The sequence below is a fragment of the Camelus dromedarius genome, chromosome 22, assembly GCF_036321535.1.
Source record: "Camelus dromedarius isolate mCamDro1 chromosome 22, mCamDro1.pat, whole genome shotgun sequence".
Taxonomy (NCBI): Eukaryota; Metazoa; Chordata; class Mammalia; order Artiodactyla; family Camelidae; genus Camelus; species Camelus dromedarius.
In genome coordinates, this window is record NC_087457.1 from 32,156,670 (window position 1) to 32,183,161 (window position 26,492).

At 41.3% G+C, this 26,492-nt stretch overlaps 1 protein-coding gene across 1 annotated transcript in view; it reads right to left on the reverse strand.

Annotated features, from left to right (window-relative positions):
- The window catches only part of AGPAT5 (1-acylglycerol-3-phosphate O-acyltransferase 5), a 38,999-nt gene extending 17,264 nt beyond the window's left edge, over nucleotides 1-21,735 (reverse strand). The window contains exons 1-5 of the mRNA XM_010974531.3: nucleotides 21,128-21,735; nucleotides 12,031-12,100; nucleotides 6,119-6,234; nucleotides 3,111-3,200; nucleotides 1,295-1,385 (exon numbers count right to left, since the gene is read on the reverse strand). Of these exons, the coding sequence (XP_010972833.1) occupies nucleotides 1,295-1,385; nucleotides 3,111-3,200; nucleotides 6,119-6,234; nucleotides 12,031-12,100; nucleotides 21,128-21,346 (586 nt within the window). The 5' untranslated portion in view covers nucleotides 21,347-21,735. The remainder of the gene's footprint in view (nucleotides 1-1,294; nucleotides 1,386-3,110; nucleotides 3,201-6,118; nucleotides 6,235-12,030; nucleotides 12,101-21,127) is intronic.
- Between the last annotated feature and the right edge of the window lie 4,757 nt (nucleotides 21,736-26,492).

Sequence of the window (26,492 nt, forward strand, 5' to 3'; positions counted from 1 at the left end):
TGGCTGACTGCCCTTGCTCGGGGCCCTCCCCACCAGTCACCAGGAGCACCCTCCAGTTTCTCACTGCCTGCACCCCCCACGCTGACTGGTCTTGCCAGGGGAAAGCACTCCCGCCTTGTCAACACCTTGTCACATTTCCCTTCTCCAGGCCTGCACTCACGCCATCCTCTCCCACTGAAAGGCAGCCCTCCCCATGATCAACTCTTCTTCCCAGTGACAGTCTTTCTTGCCCAGCCCAAGTGCTTCCTCCTCCATGAAGCCTCCCTGAACCCACATCAGGAAATGATGTGACCTAAAGTGTACTTTGCTTATTCTTTTCTTTTCATATTCTAGTTGGATGTAACTTTATGTAAAAATCTTATTTAAATGTCCTTGAGGTAGGCAGCCTCTAGAATGGCCCTTAACAGCCCCACCTCTTGGTATTCCCACGCTAGCGCAGTCTCCCCTTGAGTGTGGGCCGGGCTCGGTGAATGTTTCCCACAAACAGGAGATGGCAAAAGTGACGGGACATTGCTTCTGAAATTAGGCTATGCGAAGACTGTGACTTCTGTCCCAACTCCATACCTGGGACACCAAAATCCACAGATGCTCAAGTCCCTTATAGAAAATGGCCTAGTATTCGCATATAACCTCCACACACCCTCCCATATGCTTTAAATCAACTCTAGATTCCTTATAATAACCAATACAATGCAAACGCTATGAAAACAGTTGTAAATACAGTGTAAACGCTATATGAATAGTTGTCAGCATGGCAACTTCAGGTTTTGCTTTTTGGAACTTCTTGAAAATTGAAAAAAAATGTATTTTCCATCCATGGTTGATTGAATCCACGGACACAGAATCCAGAGATCTGGAGGGCTGACTGTATGATTTTTAAGGGATGAGAAAACTGATGCTCAGTAACATCAGGCAGCCGGCAACTACATGGCTAATAAAGGTCAGAGTCTGGACTGCAATCTATGCCTGTCAACCATGGCACAGAACCCACGCTGCAGAAAGGTTCCATCTGCACAGTCAGGCACCTAGATAGACTGTCTCTAAATCCATGGTATCAAAGTATGTGTTGTAGCAAGCACCTGAGCTTCATCTCTCAGACATGTAATAACATGCGTATGAATTAAAGAGAAGAAACTTCATTTCCTAAGAGATAATACAGACATTCATTCAAGGAATAAAAACATTCATTCATTTCAACTGCTGTGAAACATAAATATCTTCTCTAGGAACAAAAATGTAAAACGTCATTGTCTCTAAAAATTATTTTTCCAAATCTGGTCAATTTTTCACTTACCTTCTTGAGCAGCAAATGCTTGACTAGCTGCAAGGACTTTTGTTAGTTCTGGATTATACCTTGTTCCCTCTGGAAAAATCACAAGATACATCTGCGAAGCCATAAAGAAAACTTGGTTTGTTTTGTGTGAGTGTTTTTGTTGTTGCTGTTAACTCAACAAGCTAACCCTATTGATGCTAAGAGAGTATTTCCTATGGTGGGAAAAAAAGTGGGTATTCAGTTACCTGTGACCTTCATTGTAAGCAGAACAACCAAAATGCAAAAACTCAATTAAGTCTTAACATAACATACACTCTATTTAAAACACAGTCCTACATTCACCCTTGGTAGGTCAGTCATTAAGAATCTAAAAACATTTCTAATTACATAGCAATATTCACTAATTAAAAAATTGGTCATGAATTGCTGACTCATACAAAGTCTCAATTCATTAATGAAAGAGGTTTTCTTTTCCCCCTGCTAAGATTCTGCAAAGTGACTTTTAAAAAAGTGCAAATTTTAGACATCAGGGTCCTTATATATCAAAATTAAAAGTACGTCTCATTTGAGGGAAACCATATATAAATATATAAATTTCTGCAATATAAAAGGTAATAAGTGTTCATATTTCAAAAGACATGATATTCTTATTTTATAGAGCTCCCTTAATGCATTTGCAATGACTCAATTTATAAGTAGCGTCATAAATTACAATAATGCACTTATAGATGAAGTTATAAATCAAGCTGGACGTTTACTAAATAATCAGTCTAAATTTTACATTTTTCTGCTCTGGGAAGGTAAAAATAGAAATGGTAAACTATACAGTGAAAAACTCCTAACTTTAGAACTGAGTTACAAAAACTACACCAACATGTTTAATTGACAGCCAAAAGACAAAAACAAGACATTCATGTCAAATCTTTTCATATACAAACAGAACATAGGAAACAAAGGGACAGAGGAGCTCATGGGAGAAAAGTATGTTCACTTTACCCCTCCTCACCAGATCCCAGGCAATACCATCTCCCTGATGTCCAGTACAGAAGCATTCCCTTACCTCAGTGATCTCTGATTGTCAAACCCCTACTAAACGAACCTATGTGAAAATTCATATTTTTTCCATTAGACAAACACATGATCGATCTCTTCCAAATTTCAGTCTGAAAGGCTGGTATAATGGTGGCGCTGCAATTTTGCATTTTCAGCTTCCATGCAAATACAGAAGCTTTTTATCCAACCATATATATAATTTTTAGAACCTATTATCTTTGCCTAACTTAGAAATTAGTCGACTGTGTTACATGGGGAAAGCCACAGGGCAACAATTAGCACTCTCCCAAGAGCATGTTGAGATCTCTTCGGCGGGGAGCAAAGTGTTTTTATAAAATAATATATTGAATGATTCTTCATTTGTGGATATTCATACTTCTTTGGCTTTTCAAATAACTCAATACATACAAGAATCCAAATTAACTCTGACAGACAGAAAACAGTTGTTTCTTCTAAAACTCAATCTGACACAAAAGAAGAGGCATTAGAGGAGCTCTTAGGTAGCTCAAGGGTAAGGTTACATTTCTCTATTTATAGACTGAAGACACCAAATGTTCTCACTCCCCCTTTTTAAGGTCAGTAGTGACCACCTCCAGCAGGCTTTCTGACGGCCAAGAATTGCTTACCTGTATTTAGAAGGTTTTTGTTGCCTCAACAAAACTCTGAATTATCTTTTACAAGTGGCATAGTACAGTTTCAAAATAATTCTTAAATTCTAACTTAATTCTTAAATTAAAAAAATGACAGTTGATAAGAAAGATAATAAAAACGAGCGTAGTCTTACTGGAGTCCCTGCGTCCATGTACCTCTGCAGCTTCCTCCTCATCTCCTTTTCATTGAATTTGGCACTTCTCTTTACGTAGATTCCTCCATGCTGCCGTGTTAAAAAAAAAAGAGAGAGAAAAAGTAGTTACTATTAAAATATCCAATGGCCAGTCATCAAAAGGGTAACTTTATTCCCAAAGAATAAAAAAAAAATTACATTTTAGGAATTCAGTGATATTTAAAACATTCAAACAGTAGCACCTAAAGAACATTAGCTGAAATATTTTTCTATATAATTCAAAGAAAACTGTGTGTGACATCTTATTGGAAAATGCATGAACATTTAGTTTTGTTGGTAGGTAATGCTTTCTTTCTTAAAATATGTATTTTTAAAATCAAAGACTCAATCAGATGGATTTAAGCTCTAAAGTTTTCACTGACTTATCATGGAAAATAATGTTAAAATATCCTTACAATTTCAACAAACACTTTCTTTTGGGATTTTAAAAAAGGACCCAGCTACATATATTTTGGTAGCACTATGAGGAACTGAACTGTGTTCCCCCCAAACTCTTATGTTGAAGCCCTAACCCCCAATGTGACTGTATTTGGAGATGAGGCCTTTAGGAAAATAATTAAGGTTTAACGAGGCCATAAGAGTGGGCCCTGAGCCGATAGGAATGGTTCCTTGTGAGAAGAGATTAGGACACGGGCGCCTGAATGCACAGGAAAGACAGGGAGCCGGAGGCCGTCTGCAAGCCCAGGAGAGAGGCCGCAGAGAAACCACCCTCCTGATGCCTTGATCTTGGACTTCCAGCCTCCAGAACTGCGGGCAAACACATTCTTGTCGTCAAGCCACACACACTGTGTGATATTTTGCCATGACAGCCCTAGCGGACTAACACAGGACTCTTCCTGAAAATTAAGGTAACCACAATTAAACCTCACAAGTGTACTTCACTGAAATCCTGAGTCAGGTTGGCAGTCTTTCTTCTGCATTCCTCTGTGCTAATTTGAACGCATCTGTAAAATAAACCGACTGACTGAATTTGATTTTTGTCTTCATGAAGAATATGAGTAAAAGGAACTGAAGAGGAGCGGGCAGGGGACAGGATAAAGAGGAAAGGAAGGGTGGCCTGGCCTGTTTTAAATACTACTGAAGGATAATAGTGACTTTTATATTTAAAACAATAAAGGAAGAAATAATAAATACAAGCAAAAAATGTAAAACTACAACAGCTGGGAGAAAAAGCATCTTTCAATGAAGACAAGAAAATAATTTTTAATTCCTCTATTATTTAATAACCAACTATGATCTACTTAAAATTTCACCAGCTTCATGGCCCAAGAACACAGAAAGATACACAGTCATAAATGACACGGGGAGTAAAGCAGGGGTCAGCCACAGCTGCCACGCACATCTCAGGTTATCCTCACAGGTCTTAAACGAGCAAAAGCTCTCTACTGTACTTTTTAAAGAATTTAACACAACAACAAGGCTCCCAAGACACCTGCTTTTGGTTAGGATGAGAAAGCAAGCAGAATTCTGTTGTTCACAAGCTGGCAGTTTGGAAATGTTTCATTTTTCTGAATGTCTATATATCAGTATCTATTTTCTATGTATATGAAATACTGAATATTTTATAAACATAATAATTATAAGAAATATAAAACTTGGATGTCTGTTTCCTTATATTTTGCTTATAAGTGACTTTTTTTTAATAGCATCATTTCTGCTTTGTACAAACTATGAAAAACAAGTCTGTTTAAAAGGAAAACGTCCTGACACATAAAGCCCACTACTCTATTCCAGTACCCAGTAGTTTAAAATACCTTTCATCAAATATATGTGAGTTTTATTTTCCTTTGAAAGACTGGGTGGGGGTGGGGGGTACAGCTCAGTGGTAGAGCGTAAGCTTAGTAGCATGTACAAGGTCTTGGGTTCAATTCCCAGTACCTCTTTAAATAAGTAAATAAACGTAATTACCCCCAACCCCCCCAGAAAAGGCTGAGGAGAAGAGGACAGAGGAAACGGGCAGTCCAAGGCTCTACCCTCAAACACAGCAGGAGCGCCGGTCCCTGGACTGTGGGCCGCACAGACGGGGCCACCGCTGTCTTTCGTCCTCGAGGTGACTTTCAGGCTCACGTGTTTTCAGAACCCACTGTCACTTTAGCCTTTCTTCTTTAATTGATTATTAAAGTCTTACTGACAAGCATGTGTTCCATAGAAACTTCATTTTTCATATTTAGAAAATTAAACAGCAATTTATTCAGAAAAGGCATAGAAAAATGCTAGTAATCCCATTCTGAACTCTAAAGAACCTGTTGTGTAGTTTCATGGCCTGACACTATGTGATTTTTTATTTTTACTGAAGTACAGTCAGTTATAATGTGTCAATTTCTGATGTAAAGCATAATACACCAGTCATATACATATATATATATATACACACACACATATATATTTGTTTTCATAAAAGGTTATTACAAAATATTGAATATAGTTCCCTTTTTTCTTTTCTTTCTTTCTGTTTTTTTTTTTTTTAAAGATTCCACATATGAGTGATATCATATGGTGTTTTTCTTTCTCTTTCTGGCTTACTTTTAAAGGACATTTTGTAAAATAACATATATTGAATATTATGTACCTGACACTCTTACTAAGCACTTTACATACATAGCTCACTATTTTTTTTATGTCCTACAGATCATAATTACCTTTATTGTTTGTGTCTTAAGATAACTATCAAATTCTATGCCTTTAAATGTTTCTACTTGTTTGATTTTTGTGCATTTGCATTTTTGCTATTTAATTTAATGATCTGGGTAATCAGATATGTATATAAAATCACACCACTAAAAATGCCAAATAAAATTACTTCAGTTTAGAATAAGCTATTAAACCCATAAAAATAAACCAGGAAACTCATACATTTATATTAAGTGTATGTTGAATTTTAAAATCTAAAATTTTCATAAGCTACATATATATATATATATGAAAAAAGCAGCAAGGAAAAACGTTACCTGAGAAAAATAACAGCCATACAGTGGAAGCCATTTCAGCCCATCTTTCAACACGTAGCGCACGTGTCCCAGAGCATTCTGCCTGATGGCCAGAATATCGGCAATAATCCAGTCAACTGCAAAGACACAACCAGTCAGTGCGCCCACACGATCCCTGCGTGAAACCCAGCCCTCCCTTCAGAAAGCAGGAAAAACCTCTTCACAAGGCTGTACGAGGAATAGGCTTGGAAAATATTAGGATTAGAATGTTAAAAATCACTTAAAAAAGAACATTCAACAACCCCAGACATTTGAAAAATATAAATTCTAGTGGTTTTTTAAATTTGTTTTTTGTTGGTTTCTGTTAATTTTTGCATTTCTTGAAAAGCTTCTTATTTTGAGGATAAAATGCAAAAGTCACAAACCATCAAAGTAGTCCAAAAGCAGCATGAACAAAGAATAAAATAAGCTTCCCCAATTCTTCTGTTGCTGTTGTTGCTGACTCTCTGTTTTATTCTTTGGGGAAGTACACTGATGTCCTATTTATCCAGCATGACTGGGGTTGAGCTCTTCCACTAAACAGATTTTTTCCCCAGAAATTTCACCTCTTCAAATGCAGCCTTCAAAAACTTACAGCCAGACTCTATGTATATCTTTCTAAAATATATGAAGCTTCTCTAATTCTTAAAGTCTAGAAAACATGAGGAAATTATAAGCAAAAAGTGGCTAAATGAAACTGCCATGGGCAACTAAATATTCTGTACATACTAATATGTTTTAAAAAAATAAAAAAAGAAGGCCAGGACACTTTATCTCTACCAATGAGTCTCAGGGCACAACAACAGGAATTCAAAACAAAGATCTCTCAAAGCTTACAACTATCCTGGGCACAGATGTGCTCTTTACAAAACCAAAGGACATGTAGCCAGGCTGCTAATAACCCTGATTACATAGATATGTTATTACCAAAGCGTCAGTAAACAAAAACAAGAAGGCATGAGTGAGTGGGCAACAACAACAGCAAAAAACCTGTAGGAAGAAATAAGTTGTTAATTGACCTTCAAGCAGAAAAAAATCCGATCAGAGGGATCAGCCCTTCCTTGCCAAAACAAAGAAACAGAAAGCAGCAAACTGTGCAGAAGATGGTAAACAGAAGAGATAGTGTAAAGAGATGAGAGGAAATAAAAGGAAGAGAGCAACTGGTGAAGGGTCTTGAAGACCAGAGATCTGGATTTGAAAGTAAACGCTGGCCAACCTCCCTAGTTCTTCATAAGAATGAAGATAATAAAAATGAAATGTGATGATGACTTTTTGGTACTACAGATGAGTGGGAAGATGAATACTGGGGAAAAAAAAAGGATATGCAGCCCTACAGTCACAGGTATATTCAGGGCCAGGGAAATGAGAACAAAAGGGGCAAATCTGAGGAGGAAAATGTTAAAAAAAAAAAAAAAAAAAAAAACTTGTAGAAAATAAAAGCCAAGAAAATGAAGGAGATACAATAAAGTTTTAACCAAAGGGGACAGTTTGCCACAGGCTCACGGGATGATTAACTCTCAGCTGTCTGAAATCCTTTTGGTGATGCACCCTACTGGACAGAATATCCCAAAGAAGATTTAGCCAATTTAGACACTAAAAAGCATCCTTTTGGAGAAATACTTTATCAATTATTATAAATCTCTCTTTTTAATCTTATCATTCGTAAGTTACCTATTTCTTGATGACTTAAGAGTTACAATTATTATAAACAAATTCTATCAAGGCGCCCTTTAAATAGTGATGCAAAGATTTCCCCTATAGTAAATCACCCCACAGCTAGACACCTACACTATGGAACCATCAACGACACTTTTCTCTAAAGTATCTCACTTCCTCTAGAAGCCCTCTCCCTATCTCCTTCCCTCTAGTTTAAATCATCTAAACGGACACTGATAAACACATTTCTCTCTAACCACATCTTGGAAACCAAATAATCAAGCTTGTTATAACGGTACCTGATGTAAAAGTAAATTGACTCAGAATAAATTGTGAGAATTAAGTGTATGGTTTCCATGCTTAAGTACATCCTGGAAGATATGTAGGGGTACAAGGCTAAAAGCAAGATTTGGTATCTTTTCCTGGAACAATCATTTTTTTTAACTTGGAGGAATCTGAAAAATGCATTTTTATATTAAAACACACATGGTTATATTATAGCCTAGGATACATCTTCCAAGAATTTTTAACAGAAAGTGTAAAATTTATAAAACATGTAATGTCTATAATGGACTGTTCTGGACTGAGCCCTTAAACTTTTGGAAATTTCAGTGGAAAAGTTTTAAGAACTAACAAGTAGTCAAAAGACATGAGCTTTGTACCATCAATTTTTGCTATTCAATAATCTTTTTTCACTTTTATATAATTCTCAACTAGGTTTCAGATAGGAGACCCTAGACTGCAGCCGAGTTACTGACAGCTGAGGTGTTACCTTATAATAACTATCCACATTTTGTTTTCTGGCACAAATAACTTAATGAAGATATCAAGGGATGTGGCTGGATAAGAATCCTTCCACGGTGATCCAGCCAAAGCAGTGCCACTGTTCCCATCAACTTGGGAGAGAGGAAGGGGAGGCAGTGAGGTGAGGCAGCAAGAAAAGCGAGGCTTTTCTCATCTATGTTACTAATGTAAGGACAGTTCCCAGTTCCTAAGGGTGTTGTGCAGCCTCAAAGAGATACAGCACACCAAGCCCCCGCCTATCAGAGCCGGCACGCCCTCCTGACTGGCTACCGCTCCTAAGGTTATGAGCCAGGCTCTCTAAGAGATTAACGAGCTAGCCTATGAAAATGCCTAAAAACCTTGAGCCGTAGTGATTACTCACACCTGACCAGTAAGGCTCAGAGAGGCTAAGTCATTTGCCCACAGTCACACAGCCTATTGCAGAACAGTATATAAACCAGGGTCTGACTCCACAGCCCATGTCTTCTTATGAAAGTCTAATCACCATGCATGTTGTCAGTCAAGAAAAATGTCACCCATGCAGCAACGTGGATGCTCCTGGAGAATGTCATTCTAAGTGAAGAAAGCCAGAAAGAGAAAGAAAAATACCATATGAGATCGCTCATATGCAGAATCTAAAAAACAAAAACATAAACACAAAACAGAAACAGACTCACAGACATAGAATACAAACTTGTGGTTGCCAAGGGGGCGGGGGGTGGGAAGGGACAGACTGGGATTTCAAAATGTAGAATAGATAAACAAGATTACACCGTACAGCACAGGGAAATAGATACAAGATCTTGTTGTAGCTCACAGCGGAAAAAAAATGTGACAATGAATATACGTGTGTTCATGTATAATTGAAAAATTGTGCTCTACACTGGAATTTGACACAACATTGTAAAATGACTATAAATCAATAAAAAAATGTTAAAAAAAAAAAAAAAAGAAAAATGTCACCCAAACCAAGAAAAGGGAACATTTCGTGAAATGTAAAAGGTTCATAGTGTCCAGAGCAAACAGTATAAGAAGGCTGAGAGGAAGGAAGCCTGGCCGCTGTAGCCTTGCTGGCTCTGGATGGAGAGAAGTAAGTTAACGGAGACTAAGGACGTACAAACAGCAGGGCACATCCAGTGAGAACACGGAGGAGAGGGACTAGTTACAGTGCCAACTCTCCGGAAAACAAGACTTGTCCTCTGGCAGAGGGTGAACCAGGAAGTCAAAGCTGAGCAGCAGTCCCTGAAATGTTCTTCCTGCTACTGACATTTTTCGATTACTCAGTTGTGATTTTTAATATCTCAGAAGGGTTTTTAAAAAGGGCACCCGGACACAATAGGCCAATGGCCCACATCCATGGACGAGTTCTAGGGGCCTCTGGAACCTCAAGCTACGGGCAAATTTTTATGTGCCCATGTTTCTGGGAAAAGGCTACATATCTTTTATCATTTCTAACTGAAGCCTGCAATTCTAAAGTAATTTAAAATCACTATCTAGTTTTGTTCTTAAGTTACATATTTTTTAAAGACGTTGAAAAAAGTAGCCTTCTCCAATTCTAAAGACCGACTAGGGTCGGACCTGGTACCAGAGAGTCAGGGTGCTCCGAGGTCGGGGAGAGGCTCTCCGCAATGGCAAAGGCGACCTTTGCAGGTCAGCCGTGGGCTGGCTGTGGAGCTCACGCTTTCCTATAATCCTTCCAGTTCCAAACACAGAAGAATTTTTAAAAATCTGCGTTCCTCCAAGTGTCTTCCCAGAAGTCCTCACTCTGAAGTAAGGCATATGAAGGCCAACACACAGGAAGTACACAAATGACAGCGGTGGTGTAATTTTTGCAGTATTATTACTACTACTATCACCCCCAGCAATGTTCAGAGAGCACTCACTCCACATGCTTGTGCTACTACCGAAGCTCTGTTAACAGAACACTATTTCCATTGAAACCTAGAAAAAGGTAAGTTGGCAGGGAACCTGAACAAGGAATTTTAAGAGCGAATCCTTTAAGCGGAAAGAAAGTTCTAAAACTTCTAAATGAAATTAGCCACGGCCTCCGAATAAAGGAAACTGGGCTATCATGGGCCACTCCCTGCCCTAGACCCACAAATCCGCTTTATCTGGATATTGGAACCCTGGTAGAAATACGCCGTCAGCAACGACAGCCAGACTGTGTCAGCAGAACAAGCCCAGCATGACTGGAGAAATGGTCAAAATAAAGGAGGAAGTCAGGCTGCTTTATAGGCCCTAGTTAGAAGCAGACCCTGACCAGAGGGCTGGCTGGTTTGCTGAAGTCAAATGTAATAAAAACAAACAGTCTTAGCAGTCATGGTAATACGGTTAGGGAAATAACAGATGCATCAAACTCTAGTTCACCCTTGGCAGCATCAACTCTTGACCTAGAAAAGTGAGTGCAGTCATTAACAAGCTAAGCTGAGAAAGACGCGTTTCAGCTTCTCTCCTCTCCTCGCCTCCCCTAAGGGAGAGCTAACAGGTAAAGGAGAGATAAGGTAAAAGAAATCGTGAAGAAACCCAGGGGACAGGAGGAAGATAAAGGACGGCCCCAGGCACCAGTGATTTCCCCATCAGGTGTTACCACTGATCAGCCTGTTTTTAGCTTTAAACTTCGGGGTACAACATTTTTTTAAGTAATAAAGACGGAATTTAGGAAGTGTGCATCAAAAGCAGTCACAGCTTTGAAAAACATGAAGTGGGATGATTCTTGGACTGGATGACCTGAGAACGGAAGAGTACCTTACGCACTGTTCATTTCTTTGCTGTGATACCGTACAGCAGTTACATAAGATGCCGCCATCGGGAGAAACGGGGTCATGGGACTCTATGTACTATTTTTGCAAATCCTTGTGAATCTATAATTATTTCAATATAAAAAGTTTTTTAAAAGTACCTTGACCTAATTTAAATTCTATAGTGTGCTATTTTAAAGACCAGAGTCTTCTGTGATTCCTTTGATAGAGTAGCAAGCTATAATTAAACCACAACATTTGAAGAGGTAAAAGGAACTGCAGACATCAGAAATTAATACTGTGTTTAGGAAATAAGTACTCACAAACTGGTACAACCTTTCTGAGATTAACAATCACTTTATAAAAAATATAAAGAGTATATACAGTATGATCCACAAATTCCACTTCCAGAAACGTAACTCAGAAAGGAAGAATGCATAGAGCTAGTCAAAGAAAGAGAAAAAAAAAAGTTAAGAAAATAGCTTATAGACACCCGGCAGAGGGGAAAGGTTAAGTTTAGGGAAATTCATAGCTTTCAGATCCTTCAATTTCCAAAAAAGTAAAATCACAAAAATACAAGGTCACATATAATATCTGCATTGAAAATTCATGTTTTAACAACAAAAAAATTCCATTTAAATATATCAGGACATTACTCTGAATTACTCCTCTACTTTGTGTAGAGAAACATAAGTTTCATGCAAACGAGATACAAACCTGTGCTTTGATGATTTGCTAAATATATTATATTTTCTTTATTTTTTGGCAAATCTCCATATAGTAATATCTAAAAGGTAAAAAAAGAGAAACATTACTTTGGTATTTTAAAACATGTACTACTATAACATAGAAAATATGACAATGTCAAAAAATTGGCAAATACATGATGTCATGACTATTCCCATCTGTGATCAACAAACATCAGATTTCTCTTAGGAGCCTCAGAGACCAGAAACAGCACGTTCATAAAGCAGTTGCGCGTAGGGCAGGTTAATGGTCAGGAAGTAAGACAGAATGATCAGTGTCCTCATGACTTTTGGCTGACTGCTCACAACATCTGAAACACTGTTCATAGGCGACATGGTCCTTCAAAGAGCCGACAGTGTAGTGGAAGAGCCAGGCATGTAGATACTGACTGTGATGAGACATTATGCAAATATTATTAAAATACAGTATATTTTACTTTAAAGAACTGGCAACTGCAGAGCAGCAGCAGCATTCTTAGGTGCGACTTCAGCGGATGAGATGAAGGAAGGACCCATGAAATGAACAAAGGACTGGAGGTGTTTGGTGTGTCTGAGGTGCCCCTGGCAGTGTCACAGCCAGACACAGGCTGCCTGCAGCGTCGGTGAGCTGGACCTGAATGTAAACAGTCTTCTGAATGCCAAGCTGAGATTAAAACTTTACTTTCTACTGGGGACACTTGGTTCCATGATACAGAACAGAGAGAGTTAAGGATAAAGGGTTTCTAGGAAGGGAGGGCACTGCAAGACTGGGGGACACAGTACGCCTCCACTCTAGAAGTCATGTTTTCTTTACCTGGGTGGTGGGTACACAGGTGCTCCTTATACGAGTCTCTGAAGTTCTGTGTGTCTGAAATCTTTCACAGTAAATTATTTAAAGAAAATGGGAGTATATTTTTAAAGACTTCAAAGGAAATGACTGCTAACAGTGGTATTTTTTGATTCAGGGCATTTTTGTTTCTGTACCTTGTCATCACAGATCATTCAAGATTATGGATTAAGTAAGTTAAGGTTTTTCAGATCTATCTTTTTAGATCTCCGCAGAGACAAACTTTTGGTCACCAACACTACTCATTAATATCTTAACAACAGAACAAAGAGAAGGACATGAAGCCAACATTGCTGGAGACAAACAGGACTAGGTGACAAAGGTCTGAAGTCCAGGCACTCAGACTGAGATTTCTATCATCTTCCTCAGAAAACTGTGCAGTGCTATGCAGGTAACGTGTGTTTAAATATTTGCTCAATGATTTTTTTTAAATTAATAAAGTTTATCAGTGCCAAACCCAAAAAAACCCCAAACTAGTAGCTTTTGATCTACACAGAGTTAAAAAGTGCAGTCCTGGTTTGTGAGCAATCGCCATTCTTACCAATGAGCCAGAAAGGCTCCGGGACCATTGGGTTTAAAGGGCTGCAGCTATTTGAGCTTAAGTTCCTTGGCTGGATATTCACAACGAACAGCTGTATGTAGTTTATTTGATTCAACCTGAATGAATCCACTCTGAAGCCCGCCTGCCCCGCGCTGAAAGCAGCACTGGAACCACCCAGGACACTCTCCTTCCCCTTTCTTGCTCCGAGCTTGATTAAAAGACTACAGCCTTTGAAGCTGGATGAGAAACAAGCTATTAAACATTATTTTTTAGTTTCATTCTGGTAATTACTTCATAACACAGACCTATACCAAAACATCACGATGGACACATTAAATAGGCATCATTTTTTATTCGTCAAAAATATATAAATAAACTATTTTAAGTAGTAAAAATTATTCACAGAACTATGGTATCAGTTGTATGGAAAACAGCGCTGCAAATTGTATCTTCTGTAAAACTAAATATATCCATTTTAAAATAAAATAAGCATGGCGAGGGTAAAAAGGAAACCATAAAAATAAGCACAGTCATCTAGTGTCATGATAAACAGTTCCCAGCGGAGGGTGCAGTCAGTGCACGCACCGGCCCCGGCCAGCGTCTGGCCGCTATCTGGCCCCCGCCCTCCGCTCCACACCTCAGGAGGCGGAGGCGCGCCCCGACCACGCGGCCTCGTGCGATGGCCCGTGATCAGCCAACGGCACCAGCAGCTCGAGGAGATTCCACACCTCCACCGTCTGGGCTCAGTCCACATGCTGCGTACCACGCTGGCCTGGAAACGCCACGGTTCGCTACTTTCGTGTAAACATGAGCCGAGAGGCTGTGCAGGAAAGCCAGCCCTGCAGTCCCTCTCGGGCCCGCTGCCCTTTGTCCGGGTGACACCTAGCTCCCCGAGGGACTCCAGCCACCTCTTAGTTTTCCCTTCTTTGCTGTGAGGCCCCAGTAAAAGTATGAACATGTAAAACATTAAAATACTTTAAAAATATTGACATCAATAAAATTTGTATGCCTTTTCTCCTGTTAACCTGGCTTTTGTTAATATAACTTGCACGCCCGGCCACAGAACATTTTACCTCGTCTAAGCTGCAGCATAAAAGTCACTAAGGACACTGGCAGGGGTGTTCAACTTAAATTACGACGTGGCTGTGAATCCTAGTCCATCACCTTACTGACTACGTGAACTTGAGCAAAAGAATCTAACCTCCCCATATCTATTTTTCACCTGTAAAATGACTGCAGTAATAGTGACTGCTCCCCACAGGGTTGCGGTGAAATAAATGAGACTGTGTAGACTACTTCACACAATTCCTGGATCATAGTAACTATCCCCCCAAATATTCAGTTTTATTATTATTATTATTATTATTATTATTATTATTATTATTAATTATTATTATTATTATTACTATCCAATAAAATGAAATCATTTACACAAAACTGTTAAACTAATGGATACGAGAAAGAGTTATATAATTTCTCTTCATTAAAAAGGGTTGCTGATTATGTAGAAACGCAGCTCTCGAGAATTTCAGTGTAAATAAGATTGCATATATAATTTATACTCTATGTTTATACTCATTTGAAATGAATTTTTAAGTGTATTTCTGTGCCAATGAAATCCATCATTTCAAGATTAAGTACAAGATTTCTACTGTTATGCACACAAAAACAATGGTCTTTTTCTGACCAATCTGAAACATTTCACTGAAGAGGAAAGTTATGAAGACCCTCTGAAACAAGGTTAAAGTCATTTGTCTAATAATCGGTTATGCAAAAGTAATTATTACACGACACCTCAGCGGACCCCTACAAAGCACAAAGCTCTTATTATTCATTCGTCATGTTCGGTCTCTTGGTACCGTGCTTATTCGCAGGGTGTATTTTTCCTGAGCATCTATGATGGACCAGTCAGTGAGCTAAGCAGCTTCACGTATTACCTCATTTCGCCGTTAAAGCAACATGACAGTAAGTATTCCAGCTAAGAAGGAGACTGTGGAGTCGAGAAGCTGACCTATTCAGGTTGATACAGAGTACAGCAAAGAACTAGGAATTACACCCAGGTTTCTCACCTAAGACCCAAAAATCTTTTGACTCTAACAACCTATTATCTGCAAAAATTCCAAATAAAAAATGTCAAATGAGAAGGTTTCTCATATTCAGAAGCTTATGTAATTTTTTCACTTTGAACATTAACCTCAAGGAGATAAGAAACTCATGACAAAAAAAAGTAAAAACTGACATAAAATACTTTCCTACAGAAATAGAAATTAAGAATGCGGGCAAAGCATTATGCAAGCTCAGGAAGGGCTGGCATTCACATCCAGCCTGACATGCACGAAGCAACTCACTAAGTGACCACTTGCACTCAGCTGTGGTTCTCCTGTACTTCCTCAGTTCTTTGCTCATTTTGGTATTTTGTAACTTATCCTGTTGTAGTCAGTTCAAAAACAACTGACTTCTTTCTAACTGCTCAACTATGTGTGTTACTTGAGATGAGAGGCATTTTCATTTTTCTTTTTTTAATAGAGGTACTGGGGATTGAACCAACACTGCGCATGTGCTCCACCAACTGAGCTATTCCCCACCCCCAAAAGACTGTTTCATCCACCTAAACTAGCTCCCAGCATGTGGTTAGCACTAACATGACCCTCCTTTCCAGGTATCGCCCCCCTCCCTTCTTTCTGCTTCCAGATATCACACTTAGACACGCGCGCAGCCCTCTAAATTCCCAGGCAACACTTGCTTACTTGCAGTTTTCATGGCCAGTTCCTACAAAGAAGCAGAGGAAACAAAATAAACCTTACAGAATCACTTACTTAAAAAACTGCAAGAAGTACAGGTTTTTATTGACAAGTAAACAAAGGTTTCTCTGTATTGCCTGCTGTCCTGGATTCACTTCTGTAACGTCTCTGACCTTCTTCTCAGGCTGACTGCTAAGGGTGGAGCGCATGTTTCTTCCTCCTTTATCTATTAAAAAGGCAAACTGACTCACTAGACCTGTAGACCCTGTTAGATCAAAACCTGTCGACTAGCAAGGGCATTCAGAGCCTCACCTCTTAAAAAGTGAGATTCACCTACATTTCCAGAAGCACAGATCAGTACTGCTGTCCAGTGCTCTGCCCTTTTGTTGAAAGGGAACAAGCAAGCCAAGTCACCCCCGCCTTAATTGCCACCTCTAAGGGGCTACAATCTTGGAAATGGGACAATAACTATATTTAAATACGTTAATGTTATGTTAATATTACATATGAATGTTACATATAAGTGATTCTGACTTTGAGATGGGGTGAGATCATGACAGATGAGGAAAAGCGGGGCCCTGAGTTGGAAGAACGCATACAGAGTGGTCCAAAGGTATGCTGTTGAGGATGTGTGATTTGGGGAGGGCTGGGGAGGAAGTGGCTGGGCTACAGTGAAACCAACAAATGGAAAAGCTGGCCAGGGCAGAATTTAGACAGCCTGGAACTCCATGCTTAGGAGCCTTCATGTTTACTCAGTTATCCGTCAAGAACCTCTTCTCCTGAAACACACTATAGTACTCCCGCTTGAAGTAAAAACTCAAAAAGTAGTTCATAGCAATTGATACAGCCTTCCTGAATAACCAAGTCATATTATCTTTGTGTCATAGGGCTAATAAACGTAAACACTCCAAGTTCAGTACTGTCCTCCACTGTAACTGCCAGTGTGTTTCCCAGTGTGAATATCTTGAGAGCAGGGATGTTATTTCAACCAATGTAACCACACCACCTAGCAAAGCATCTTTGGAAAACAGACCCTGAAGCTAGGCTGCTTTGGACTGAATCCTGGCTTGACCACCACAAACGTGAACCACGCGTGCCTTAGTTCTACGGTCTGTAAAATGGGAAGAATGGTGCCTATCCTGTGAGGATGAAATGACTTTACAAAATACAGAGGTACCCGGTACACAGTCAGCGCTCACTAAATGCCAGGTTTGCTGCTCACCCCATCCTCTCCACTCCCTACCCAAAGCCCCATCAGCTACCTCTACATACATCTCGGATTCTCTTCAGTCCCTCCACGCCCACACTTTCCGCCACTCTGACCATCACCTCTCGCCTGGATTACCACAATACTTCCCCAACTGGCCCTTTTTCAGAGCTCAAGGCATATGTCACTTACTTGCTCAGGGAAGTTTCCCCAAACTCCAACCTCCACCCACTAGGTGAATGAAGTCACAGAGCACAGCCCATTTGAGCCTTCGTGTTATTTTTTGTGTCCCACTAGAATGTGAGCGCCATGAGGCCAGGGACCTTGTCCCTGTGTTTCTTCACTCTATCCCAGAGTCCAGCACGGGGCCTGGAACACGGGGCACACTCCGATACCAGACGAGGGAATGAAGACTGGGTTCTGAGAAGTTACTACTTTGTTTTGGATTGTCTATTAACATTAACCTCTGTTTAAGAAACCATAATACAATGAGAAAATATTAAAGGAAAAATTAACTTCTAATTCCATTTAAGAAGGGCCAACTCTTAGCGTATTCCCTCCTACAAAATTAGGCATATTTATGTAAGAGGAAAAGTAAATTCTGTACAGAGAGAGAGTCAGATTTTCTTTTGTTTTCCAACATCATGGCGCAGAGGTGTCCCCATACGTCACGAGTATATCCAGTGCTACTGTGGAACCCATCCAAGAAGTCAATTTAATGGAGAAGGAGATTTCCCACAATTCATACATTTATTTAAAAGCTCTTGGCAGAAATCTAAAGTTACACACCTAACTGTTGCACACCTGGGAAAGGCGTGTGTAGGTCTGGGAAAGTTTAATTTTCTGAAAATATTTTGGCAGTGTTTGAATATTTTATTGCACCTGTGACATAAAACAGAAAAATAAGATATTTTTAAAAATCATATACAGATGCAACCTAAAATAACTGTCTTGCTCACAGTCCAGGATTTATATTTATAGAAAGTATAAAAACAAGGTTCTAATTACATTCCTCTAAGATTTTCTTATAAGTCCACACCTACTCCCTGGCCAGACTTACAATGTGCTAGACTGGAATCAGATTTGATTGAGAAATGTTTAATTTCCTCTACCAAAGGTTTGTGTCATTCTACTTAAATGCAGCAGCACCCCGAAATCTGCTCCAATCTGTTACCCCGAGTTAAACTGAAGTAAGTAATCGAAAGACCTTTAAGGTCTTCATGTGGTTGATAAATAAGGAGAGGGGAAAAAAAAGATACAAGCAACAACAATTTATATTCTATTTAGAACTAAATCTATTTAGGATTACTGATATTTGAGAAGCATCTGGGCAACATTTCAGCAGAAATGCAGAAAGAATTCAGACATGATAAAAAAGGGCTGGACTTGTGAGGTCTCTTCTCTGATTTTAAATAAACATGTTTCATTCTAATAGTTCAGCTGCTTTTACAGCAAGATACAGAATACAAATTTAACTCATTAAGAGTTTAGGACTATTTTGGAGGAAACAATACCACCAAAAGAAAGAACCAGTTATAAATGGCCTCTAGATATGAAGGCTTTGAGGGTTTCTGAGGAACTTGAAACAATCTTTCAAGTAAAAGTATGAAATATTAGAGAAGTTCAGAATATGCTAACTGAACACATCATATAAACATCAAAATCTTAGACTCAAATTCTATTTCTTCCTTCTAATGTTATTAGAACTATTTTATACTTGAAGCCGATCAGTTGAAAAATAAATTTAGTTTATATCAAATTTCACACTTGCTTGTTATCATGTATGATGTTAGCATTTGGGGAAGAGGGAATTAGCAGACAGAGCCATTAGTGTAAAACACATTTTAAAGTAAATCAGTTGTCACCAACTGATGTAAGCAGGAAGCAAATGGTGACTAAAATATTTAGAACATATTAAAGAGGAGGTATGTTTCACATCACTAGATACGTTGCCTGCAAATATCAATGACCACTTTTTGGTATATTCTAGCAGGAGAAAGAGCAACCAAAAAATTTTTTTTAATAAACAAAGAAAAACGAATTCTGACATTTACAAGATTATCACTGGATACTGGTTCTTCATGCATTTATAAAAGGATGTCTGATGGACCTCAAGTATAATTTAAAATTTTATTTAATGTTAAGTCCTTTGATGAAGTTTGTTAGGAATTCTAGAACTGAGGGCCCACTCATCATCAACAGATTAAACTTTTTAAAAACCACATGCTGAGAAGTCAACCAATAAACTGGAGGTCTGTACTGAACAGACATGCAGTTAAGATACAGAATTTCAGAAACACTGAAATTTTACATCATTTTTTAAAATAAGAAACTTGCTAAATACAAATTACTTCAATGGTATATGTGTTACATGACATAGGACATGTTATATGCTATTATCTAAAATAAAATAACCCACCATATGTAGAATTCTTTTTCTAAGAATTAAATGACTTTGTCATATGTTCTGAGTCTGTATCCTAGCCCACGCCAGCTGTCATATGAAATTAAATACTTTTCATGATGAAAACCATACATTTAGACAAATGTGGCAAAGAACAGAGTGGGGAAATGATTGTTCTGAATTAGTGAAAATTTTAAATAAGGACAATTTTAAAATTCAATTATCAGGAAACCACACGATCTGGAAAATCTTTCTTTCCTAGGAAACACTTACAGATACTAATTTAAATGGAGGCCCTGGCTTCTCCCGGTTCCCTTCCCCCAAACCTCCAACTGGGGCAAACTCAGAGTCTTCTAGGATCGTCAGCAATGTAACTGCAAATTCAAAATAGTAGCTGGTGGACAAGAGGGTGAAAGCAGCTGCTCTAGGGAAAATAAGACGACAAAAAAAAAAAAAAAAAAAAGAAGTCATCCCACTCAAACCACCCCACCCCCACCAAAAAAGAAGAGGACTAACTAGATAAGGAATAAACAAGAAATGGACCTTTTTTCCTTTTTCCAAATTGGGAAATAAAAAGGAAAATTCCCAATTGTTTTTGTGTAAGAGACTTCAAATACTTAAGAAAGTTAAGGGGGCCCTCTACTTTTGCTTGTTTTACAAATTTAATCTACAAATCCAATCTCTATAAAGAAAGTAACAGAAAGAAAGTAATCAGACAAAAGATTAGACACACATTTAAGCCTAGTCAAAGTTGGCAAGAATTTTATCTATGCTAAGGCTTCTACAGAAACAAATGTATTAATTTCCTCGCCCAGCTTTCACTTATACTGGAGAAGAATGCAACAGTTGTACTTTTTGTCCAAATAGAAACATCAGTCTGTTTCAAGAGGCCTCCGATTTCTAAAAGCGCACTTTTGAGTTCCATCAATACCATTTTCTTGGACTAATCGCCAGTAACTGTCAACTGCTTGCCCTACTTAAATGTTCATCTGCACTTAACTTCTGAGCACCAAGACAGACAGCTGAAAAGGAAGGGAAGAGGGGGCAGCTGACCTCACTTGTACCTCAAAACAATGTTACTGAAACTACCTAGTGATCTTGGGGTACCTGTAAGGAAGCATCCGGCCGAACCCTAAGTAAGAACGTGAAACTCGCCCCAGGGTTGGAGGATGGGGTAATGGCACGTGTTCCTGGGGCCGGATCTGCCCTGGAGGGCCGAACGATCCCACACTAGTCGGAGGCGCAGGCTGGTTCGGAGCTGGGAGGTGCGCCTGCGCCCCCGTGGGACCGAGAGGGAGGGAGGGGCGGCAAGTGCGGCGGGCGGGCGCGGAGGGCAGGCAGAGCCTCACCTGCACCCCGGTGTAGTTCTCGAAGAAGAAGAGCACCATGCTCTGATAGATGCAGTAGAGCCTGTCGTCCACCGCCTGGTAGAAGCGGGAGGGCAGGAAGGCGGAGAGCAGCCGCCAGGCCCCCCAGGCCAGCACGTAGGTGGGGGCTGTGCCCAGGAGCACGGCGGCCGGCAGCACGCAGCGCATCGAGTACATGTGGAGCACCAGGGACAGCAGCATCTTCCCGGTTCCGCGCGCACAATGCTAGCCGGCTCCTCCCAGCCCGGCCGCCTCGCGGCCCTCAGCTGGCGGCCAATCACCGGGCCGGGCAGGGACCCGCCGCCGCCGCCGCCGCCCCCTCACCTCCGCGGGCCGCCGGCCACACCTGAGACGCCCCGCCCGCGCAGGATCCGGCTCCCGCTCCCAGCCGCATGGGCCGCGCCGCCGCCGGGGGGTGGACGGGCGGGCGAGGGAGGCGCCGGCGCGCTGTTCGCGGCTGCGGGGCGAGGGGATGCCGCGGCCCTCGGGGGCTCGGTCGCTCAGGATCGCTTACACCCCATGACCCTCGCCCGTCACCCTCTGCCCCTGCTGGGGGCGGGGCTCCGCGCCAACAACACGCCTCCTGATTGGGCGTCCGTTACCATAGTCCCCCGCCGGGGGCGGGGCTTCGCGGCAAGGTCATGTCTCTTGACTGGTCGAGTGCGGCTGACGGTTGACGCGCAACTGCCTCCGGGACGCGCGGGCTGCCCGGCTCTGGCTACTGCGCATGCTCCAAAGCCTGGCGTTGCTGCGGACGCGGGAAGGGAGGTGGGGCCTGGCGGGCGGAACCGGGTGGAGGTGGGTGTGGGCTCACGAGGGTCCCCGGCGGCCGTGACCCCGTCTCGGTCGGACTCAGCGCGGGTTAGCTGGAGGGGTCGCCCCAGTTCTGTTTACACACTTGGGGGCCCCTGGGCCTGGGATGCGCCCTTTGGCCGAGGCGTCCCCTTCCGTGGGGCGCGTAGGTGACGCGGGGGTCCCTGGGCTGAGCGGCAGCCTGGCCTTCCCGCCCCGGAGGGCTCATGCCGGCAGCAAGGGCTTGTCAGGCCTACTGCGGGACCGCCGGCAAGACAGCCGCTGGAGCAGTTACAGCAGTGCGGTGAGCGCTCTCAGCTCCCGTCCTGGGCATCGGGCCAGGCTCGCCTTCCTTATCAATGGGCTCCCACCCGTCCGCCTTCCCGGCCCCTTCCTCTTCTCCCCTCCCCGGCAGGTGCATGGAACCCCCCATTCCTTCCCTTCACTCGGCGCTAGGGTGTTTCCCAGTCAGGCCCCTTTTGTCTTCCATCAGGATAATGATAATGACAAGTTTACGCACACCCGGACAGCCGTTTTACAAGGTTCTTCCCACACTGTTTGTCAGATTTTTTCAAATTCACTCTTGCTTCCCTTCTCCAGGGTCTGGCTCTTTAACTTCTTTCTGATTTTTTATGTAGAGCCTCATATTTTTGTGTGGTTCTTGAAAGTACTTTGCCTGTGCATGTAGAATAAAGTACTGACATGCTTTTGTGACCTTGATAAAAATGTAGGAAGGCAGGGAAGCTACTTTATTGATGTAAAAACAGATCCACAGGCCTTCTGAATCCTACTGCCCTTTAGCTACAGTGGTGTAGATTACTGTGTAACCCTTTGCAGTGACAGTTGCGCTTCAAAAGAACGCCAGATGCTTTAAGTGAGGAAAAAAAGTTTTCTGAATGTAGCTTTATGCAGGAACTCATTTTAGTGGAAAATTCGAATCAGGGCCAGGATGGCAGCTATTTTCTCTGACTGCCTATACTTACTTGACATCATGTGACGATTGGTAAATGGTGACCTTGCCAATGGGACAAAGCCAGGTGAATAGAGAATTTGCCCAAGAATTAAGTGTTTAGATGGGTATGTTGCCAACAGGAAGCACTACACAGTAGAAACGTTTTTCAATGAGGTTTCCCCTCTTTCTGGGGAAAGTACTGCCCTGTACCGTGAGACCTCATTTTGGAGGGAAGAAGTCATGGGTGTGGATAATGGACACAGCCAGTGCTGTTCATGCTTCCTTTATCTAAGTGAGACCAGACATACCTACAGTTAGAATATTTATGAACAGATAAAGCCAGTTCAGTGTTCACATTACAGTCTGTATACATGAAGTCAGTAAATGTGTGTGATGTGTGTAAATATGTTACTTCCTGTGAATTACCCCCTTATTGCTATTAGTTACCGAGCTGTAAAGTTTTGTGCTGTTTTGGCGCGGGACGCTGAGAACTCACTCTCATATCTCTTGTTAAATCCAAACCCGTCCCCCACCTACTCGATTGTTCCAGTGCTCTCCAGTCTCCTTTCTCCCTTCTGACAGTCCCAGACTTACCCTCCTTTCTGCCTGCCCACCTGCCCCAGGTTGTAATCAGCCCACCTCCTCTGCCTCTACTTCCTTACCTTGTACATTTTTTAACCCCTTGCAATCTGACTTCCTTTTCCACCACTCGACTGAAACGGTTGTTTTCAAAGAGCACACCTAACTTAGCCTGCACACAGTGGCTCTGGGGTCTAATGGTGAAAGGCTGCATTCAGCAGGGAGTTACGTGTAGGGTGAGTTTTGTGAAAAAGGGGAGGTTCATGGTACTCTGGGGACATATACTAAGGAGATCTCATTTAGTTTGGGCACTTATCTAAAATTACTTTTATCATAAGTTTAGTTACAAAAGAAAGAAACTCTGATGAGTTGTAAGTGAAATTCTAAAGTGATGACAGAAATCTTTCAAATGGACCCCATAGTGATTTCATACCACCATCCCCATTTAAAAACTACTTCTGGATCTGTTTTTACATTGATCTTTTGTCTCCTTGAAAACATTCGCATTTCACTTCCACCACATAACTGTACCCTAATGGAATATTAATTATGCTTCCAAATCTTTTATTGACCAGACTGTATCATCAGGGTCCTAAGAGTTAACATTTCTTCTGGATTGAGCTATGACCATTGTTAGCAATATGCAATTTAATCAATGTATATCAGAAAATCTAATAATTATTGTAAATAAAGGTAGAGTTTTATTGGAAATGCCTTTCTTAGTGGTGACTTAATTTGAAGAAATTGTCAAATTAAGCTTTGGTGTCCTAAGGTTATTACATTTTTCCACCTCAGTGCAGGGCAGTATAGTAAGATTGGGCCAGGCCAAGTGGGCAGGGCCTTTGGAAAAGGCAAGGTGGGTCTGGGCTCCAGGAGTCTGCTCAGGCAGATCCATTTTAGGAAAGTTGAGCATCTGAAAATAGAGTCCCTTAAACTCCTCATTCTTACATATTCTCAAGGATACCGATGGCCCGATTTGAAGGTTTGAAAGTAGAGAAAGTATGAGGGACCAGGGGAGGAGCTCGGGGCGCTGGGCGTTGAGCCAGGAAAAGGGAGGCAGGCAAGAGCCAGAAGACAGTCTTAGGAGACATGAAAAGGATTTTGGACTTCACCCCAAAGATCCTGGGAAGATACTGAATGGTTTTAAAGAGGGAAATGAATGATTAAATTTGATTTTTTTTTTTTAAAGGTGTTCCAGGCAGTGTGGAGAGTAGATTGGAAGCAGTTTCGAGATTGTTGCTAGACCCCCAGCTGGAGACAGTGGTGGTGTAGACTTTGATAGTGACCGTGTATGGAGAGCGAGAAGTGAGTTCCTCGTGTACAGCTTTTTTGGAGGGAAATTTGGCAGTATTGCCTAAAAATGGACAGATTCACTCTGAATCAAGAAGTCTGCTTAATTGAACATCAGTAACAACAGTTACGTGAATACACAAAGATGACACATAAAATGCTATGCAGCAGTTAAAAGAACAAGTAAGCCTGAATGTAACGTCAGAGATCTCCAGGTTAGGTGAAAAAAGCAAGTTGCTGGATAACTCATGCACTATTATCCCATTTCTGTAAAAAAACAAAACAATGTCTTTCTAGATGCAGACGTCCAGAAACGCCTGATGACATTGGTTTTCTCAGGAGAGGGGAAGTAAGGTCACGTGAAGGTCAGCTAGACTTCCTGTATTTTCAAGTTTTTACAAAGAAATACTGATTCAACAAATATGTACCCAGTGGTACACACCCCACCCACTTCACCCTGGTGTCAGGGATAGAGAGCAGATAAAGGCCCTGAGGTCACGACACTTTCGGTCTAGGGTGGGGCGGTGGGATTAATTTACTACCTAGGCAAATACAAAATGAGTAAAGGAGAAAAATAAGCAAAGAGATGCCCTGTGCAGGAGACAGCTAGCAGGCGGGATCCAGGAGAGTTACTTGACCTTGGTGATGAGGAGGGGGAGGGGGTGAAGAATGCCTTCCCAGTTTCAGGCTTGAGTAATGGGGGAATTTAGTTTCTGCTATGATGGGGTGGAAACAGGAACTTCCTCAGCTGGTGCAGAGGAGCGCCCTTTAAGAAAAAGGACACGTTTACAAATACAAAATTGGATTTGAACATGCATATTTCTTTAGAATGCAAAGGGGCAGTGGGTAGAGTACATGCCTAGCATGCACAGGGTCCTGGGTTCAATCCCCAGTACCTCCATTAAAAATAAACCTAATTACCTCTGCCCCCTGACAACAAAATAAAAAAATTAAGTTGCTTGATAAAAAAAGAAAAATTCACAAAAAATAGATGTTTTTCACAAGCTGACATACCACAAAAATAAACTATTCAGATAACATTTTATTATGTAACTATCATGGATCAGTGATAAAGTATACCTTTGTTTTGATTATGAAAACCATTTTATATTTTCTACACAGAAAAATAACAGCCTTTCTAGCACGATAGATGGAAACTTGGTTTTTAACACTGATTGTCAGGGTGCGTAATATTCAAACTCACACTATGACTTTAATACGTACTCAAGGAAATTCCAGGTTTACTTTTTGAGGGGGTTGGTGCGAAGGAGAAGACCACTAGTGGGACCTCGACAAAAGCATTCTAAAGTTCATGTAGGAAAAACAACTCAAAAGTTTTGGAAGAGGAGGAATACTGAGCCTTGCAGACAGAATGATGGCCATCCCATCCAAAGGCGTCCACATAATTTCTGGAACCTGTGAATCTGTTAATTTGCCTGGCAAGGGAGCATTTGCGGCACAGATGGAATTAGGGTTGCCAATCAGATGACTGTAAGGCGAGAACCCTGGGTTATCCAGGTGGGACCAATGTGGTCACCAGGGACCTTCAAAGTGGGGAGGGAGGCATGGAAGGAGTGCGGACCAATGCCCAGCCTGCGAGGGGGCCTGGGCTCACCCACTCGGGCTTTGAAGATGGAGGGCCAGCCCGGGCCAAGTAAGGAGGGCAGGCTCAGGGCCGAGCAGACGACAGTGCCAGCTGTCACCTCCAGCCCCGGAAGGACACTGCCCCGCTCC